The sequence below is a fragment of the Lipotes vexillifer genome, unplaced genomic scaffold, assembly GCF_000442215.2.
Source record: "Lipotes vexillifer unplaced genomic scaffold, Lipotes_vexillifer_v1.1 scaffold645, whole genome shotgun sequence".
Taxonomy (NCBI): Eukaryota; Metazoa; Chordata; class Mammalia; order Artiodactyla; family Lipotidae; genus Lipotes; species Lipotes vexillifer.
This window is the reverse complement of record NW_006777439.1, coordinates 724659-730274: the sequence shown is the minus strand read 5'-3', so window position 1 is coordinate 730274 and position 5616 is coordinate 724659. Positions and strand designations below refer to the sequence as shown.

Sequence of the window (5616 nt, the reverse complement as noted above, 5' to 3'; positions counted from 1 at the left end):
CCCGCATAACGAAAAAAAAAAAAAAAAAAAAAAAACTGAAGCATTGCTCATCTTTAAAAACAGTATACAGAAATGTTATTTGTTAAAAGTGCTATGAATCCAGGTATTTACTTCTGTTTCTTTTAACATCCTTCCAAGATGGTGAGAAAGCAGATATTTCTGTGAACATGTATGAAGATATCAACATTATCACTGGTGCACTGAAACTGTATTTCAGAGATTTACCAATTCCACTCATCACGTACGACGCCTACCCTAAGTTTATAGAGTCTGCCAGTAAGTATGAAGGCGTGCATTTGTAACCTGACAGATCGCCTCTTCTTGGTAATCACACCTCCTGTTTTTTCTGCTGAGTATCTTGAGTGCATTTTATGAAATATTTCTCCCTGGCCTCTCTCCATGGCTAATACACTCACAAGAATTTTGAACTCTTCTCTAACATAGGCTGTTTATGACTTCTGCCATCAGAAGCATCTTTGCAATGTATTTTCCAAAGTAAGGCTTATACCAGTTCTCCTAGATATGGACCAGTACTTTTGTAAAATAAGATAAAAATAACTAGAAAAATAAAATGGAAAAAACAAGACCAACTATTTGTTATTCGATTCAGCAAGCGTGAAGATTACTCTGTCAGGATGCTATAAAGTATATAAATTCTTACTCTCAATTTCTGTCCTTAGCCTGTGACAGGCCATTGATAAGCAGTTTGCAAACTGGCACGGGTTCATAGATTATACGTTAAGGGGCACTATTTTAGATGAAAAAGTTATTTTCTAAGTTTTAGTTAAGATGAAAATGAGAAAAAGCAAAGGCTCATTTGCCAAATTTTATTTATGGTGTAAAAATCATACCTGTAATTTACACTTGTTTTTTTAAGGAAGGGAATTCTTAACAGATTTTAAGTATTGGCATTACCATTTTTTAGAAAAGATAGGCTATTTCTGTCATTTACTTTTCTCTCTTAAAAACCATATGCTGCGTTAATCTTTAAATAATAACATCACTTCCTGAGTAACACTGATTTGCTTTCTGATTTTGAAATTTCACAAGTACAAACTTGCTTCGTTCTAACTTTCGGTTTCCCCTTCAGAGCTTGTGTCGAGAATTTTTGTGGTTAGTTCCGTGGAGCCCTGATTTCTCGCCGGTCAGCTCAAGCTCTCATGTAGAGAACAGCTGTGAGAATTACACTGGTTTTTACAAACTTTCATGTTAGAAGCCCGAAAAGACTCTAGATCTCTTCCATGGGAATTGGGGATTCAGGGAAGATCATGAAAATTGTCTGAGGGAGCTTAGGGGTTCTTCTTTGGTGGGGCAGAGGTTTCCTCCCCAGAGAGATAAGTCAGATCGCCACTAACCTGGAAGGCACTTGACGTACACCTGTATCGCGAAGGGCTGCTCAGACCTCGGTTTGCTCTGACCCGCAGCCCAACTCTGGGGGCTCCGCTGGACGGTGTTCCTGCCCCCTGTTGCTTGCTAGTAAACTTGAAACTCAGCTCTGTGGCTACCCCAGGGGCATCCGATTAGCACAGGACAGAGCCAGGATTCAAACCCCGGGTATGAACGCTACACAGCGCCTTTATCTACTTAGAAGAAAAATCTAAGCACTCCTTATGGATTTTAAGGCCTTTTGCCCCACACCCCCAAACTACCTCACCTTCTTTCCCCACACCCACCTGAGTTGCTGAGGACAATCTCCCCTCTTTATTATTCTTCCAAAGCATTTGTCACTGTTCTTGGGTTTGTGTCTGAAACAGCCCTCGGGTGTGAAATCAGCAAGCCCCCTTATGTCACCCCCTCAGAGAGCTCTTGAGAGCACATCGTAAGAAAGAAACTTTCCTAAATCAAGGTAGAAATTCCATTTCCTTCTAATATAAAACCGTTTTGATGTGTGACATCAAAAACCCTGGCATAATACTTACACACAATATAAACGTTTACTGTACGTGTTTGATACTAATATCAAAAAGTTTGTGGAACATTGTGTCCTTGTAACATGTCTTTCCTAGTAGTAGAGTCTGTTTTATTCTTTAGATGCATAGATATAGCCATTCTCTTATCTGTATAAGCAGATAAGGAAGATGAGTGAAGCTAAGATTTATAGAGCATATATACTAGGTGTCAGGAATGGTGCTAGGCACTTTACACCCATGATGTTGTTTTAGAAGAAATGAGATGTTACAGGTATAAGTAAATTGTCCAGGGTCACATGGTGAGAGGAGGTGGCCCTGGCATTCAAACCCACACCTGTCAAAGCTGTGCTGTCTCCACTCTACACACAGCCTGGCTCGCCTGATGGAACAGGGTACAGAAGGCTTAAACGGAGGAGGAAGATAGGAGGGGAGGGGCGGAACCCTTTCCAAACAGAGGACAGGGCTAGCTCACCCCTCCCGATGAGCTTTTTGTATCTCAGAACTTTTTTGTATCTTGGCCACTAAAACAACTGGGGCCGTGTTTTTCAGGTCTCAGGTGTCTGGCATTTATTAGCAGCCCTTGCCAACAAAAAAAATCAGAGTTTGTGTTAAAGCTTTCTCCTGCTAAAGCTGTTTGAGCTCTGCTCTTGCAGCCTCCCTCGGAGAAGTCTGCTGGGTGAAAGCTGGAAGGGAGTGGTGGCAGGAAATGAAAAAAAGGATTCAAGGGTGGAGGAGGCTAGGGCATCCCAACCAAAATCTTGAAGAGCTTCATGATCCCCTGGAAACTCACTTAAGAACCACCTAGAAGCCTTGGTCTACCCAGCACTTCTTCCTCATTCCCTCTCCCCAGTGAAGAAGTTGGTGCCCTACAATACAAAGGCCCCGAAGACAGATGCTTCTCACAGGCCGTGCTCAGTAACCCAGCACGCACGGAGGCCTCCCAGCCACTGTGGAACCAGCACTGCCACAGTTGAGCTCCGGGTCAGGCTGAATGGAGAAACCTTCCTCTGGCCAAGGAGTCTAAGAGCTCTTCCCAGAAGATCTTAGAAAAGCTACATGACTCAGTCAGTGTGTAACCCTGAGCGAGTCAGATCAACTCAGAGAGAAAACCCAGAGTTCTTTGTCCTCGGCAACTTAAAATGTCCTGAAGAGAAGCCTGGTAAGCTTGCCGAGTTCCCCCTCAGCTCTGCCACGGATTCACCCCTTTTGCTTGCCTAAGTTTTATTCTTCTTGTATCTGAGTTTCTCTGTAAAGAATTAGACAATACATTCTTTCAAAGGGCTTGTAACTAGATCTGATGCGGGTTCAGAGTGCTCATTTCCTGCCCTCACAGTGTCCACATCCCCAAATCCTCCAGACCTTCCCTGGACCAGCAGGCCAGCCTTAGGCCGCCCTTCTCCCCTGGATTCCCATCGCGCTTGGCTGGGCTTCTTTCACAGCCTTGTTCCTTCCTGCCAAAGTTATAGTCATGTCTGGTCTTCCCTAGTAGACTGTAACTTCCTCAGAGGCAGGGGTCCTCTCCTGTTTGTTTTCCCTCAGTGCCCAGTCACGTAATAGGTGCTCAGAAATATTTGTTGAGTAAACGTAATTTTATATTAAGGACCGTAGAATCCTAGAGTTTTTAGATGCTCTAAGGGGTCACATAACTGGACTTGCTTCTACAACACATCCTTTCTTAAATACCCTGTAACTGCAAGATTACTGCTTCTCTAGGCGGCCCGTCCGCTGGTGGACAGATGTCCACTGACAGATGCTCAGGGAAATCTGCCTGCTTTCAACTCCCTCCCATTGGCAGTGGTGCCAGTGTCACCCTCTCCCACATGCAAGCCTTTCGTGTACTTGAACAACTGATGGTGGCCATTCAGCTCAGAGTACATTCCACTGTGTCTGTCTCGCTCTTAAATTATGCTGTGGTTTTCTTAAGGCTAAAGATTTGTGTTCTCTGAAGAACTGATCATGGGCAAGACTCTTCTAAGTGGGGAAAAAAGAGAAATGAATTCCAGGGAAGAATTTTTGTCAATTTAACATCCATATATTCAAATGCATTTTGTCATATGTTCCCAAATCTATATCTCCAGTCTGGACCTCTCCCTAAACCCCAGATCAGTCCACAGTCAGTATGTACACTTGGGCGCCTGAAGGACATCTCAGACAGAACTCTTGACCTCCCCCCCAGACCTCCTCCGTCTGTGATCTTCCCCATCTCAGTAGATTGAGGCTCCATCCTTCCAATTGCCTAAGCCCAAACCTTGGCTCATTCTTGATTATTCTCTTTTTCATACATCCCTCATCAAGAAACCCTCTGGACTCTACCCTCAAAATATACCCAGAATCCAGCAACTTCTTACCACCTTCACTGCCACCACCTGGTCTAAACGAGTGTCATTCCTCACCTGGATTTTTGTAATCTTGACCAGAGTGGTCTTTCTGTTTTCACTCTTGCCCTTCCATAGCCTGTTTCCCGCGTGGCAGCCAGAGGAGCGATACTGTGAAAAGTGCACGTCAGATCCTGACCCTCCCTCATGCAGAACCTTCCCATTTCTCTCCGTCAATGCCGTGTTCTTAGACTAGCCCACAGCACCTGCCGTGATAAAGTGCCCTATTACCTCTCTGACCTCACCCCCGTCTGCTCCTCTCTGCTCAGCCTCCTGCAGCCACACTTGTCTCCTCGCTTCTCCTCAGACATTACAGGCACACTCTCCCCTGGGAACCATGGCACAGATGTCCCTCTGCCTGGAACCATCTTCACCCAGATCTCCATGGGTTTCATTCCCTCCCTCCCTCAAAGTCTGTACACGAGACTCTCTTTCTCATTAAGGCCTATCCTGACCATCCCATGTAATACTGCACCCTCGCGGCCCTCCCAGTGTTTCTTACCCTGCTGTTTTCTGCATAGCGCTCATTCTAATCCAGTATAAACTGTAAGATAGAATATTTATTGCCTATTGCCTCCAGTAGAAAGCTCTCTGTGAACAGGGAATTTTGTTTCTTTGCTAGGCCACCTACACTGTCCTTAATTTCACACTATCTCAAGAGTCTCCTTATAAAGATTAACTATAGAAGTGAAAAGGAAACTAAGTTACTCTTTTTTCAATTTCCAGAATACTGTAGTTTCAAATTAATTAGTCCAATCATAAAAACTATAGCTAAGTAAAAACTAAATAGTAGCTTTCTATAGTAAGTGGAATTCTCTTCTGTTCGTTCTAGAAAGTAAATGATTGGATTTCAGTATCTGAGATGTTATTGCTGTTATGAATTGGCACTTTGAACCTTAATGCCCCATGGTCCAAAGACTGTGCATTATTTATCATAGCAAAAGGCAAATAATACATTCTTTATTGCTAAGAAATGAACCAAGAACTCTTGGGGAAGCTTTGGGCAGAAACTGTAAAATGGCCAAAGTTTCTTTGAATTAAAAAGCTTCAGTCACTGGTCACCTTCTGAAATTTACCACATCTGCTCTGCCAGTGCTAGGAACTTTTCACTTTCATCTTATATCAGTTTTTACCTGACTCCAGTACATTGCCGTTGAGTTGGTTTGTTTTATAAATTAGAAAGAGTAGGATTCTTGGCCTTGTGTCTAAAATGTTGTATTCTGGTTAGATATGGCCTTCCAGCATCTCAAGGCTGCTAACCAACACTTAAAGGCAATTGCCCTGAAGCCCAGCGTTTAAAGGCACCCCATCTTCTTGACATTTGGGTAGAA

At 43.5% G+C, this 5616-nt stretch overlaps 1 protein-coding gene across 3 annotated transcripts in view; it reads left to right on the top strand.

The window, feature by feature from the left end:
- Positions 1-5616, top strand: part of CHN1 (chimerin 1) — a 185100-nt gene that overhangs the window by 175925 nt on the left and 3559 nt on the right. For all 3 annotated transcript variants that reach the window (XM_007451074.1, XM_007451073.1, XM_007451072.1), the window contains one exon: positions 139-276. In XM_007451074.1, coding sequence (XP_007451136.1) covers positions 139-276 — 138 coding nt within the window. The remainder of the gene's footprint in view (positions 1-138; positions 277-5616) is intronic.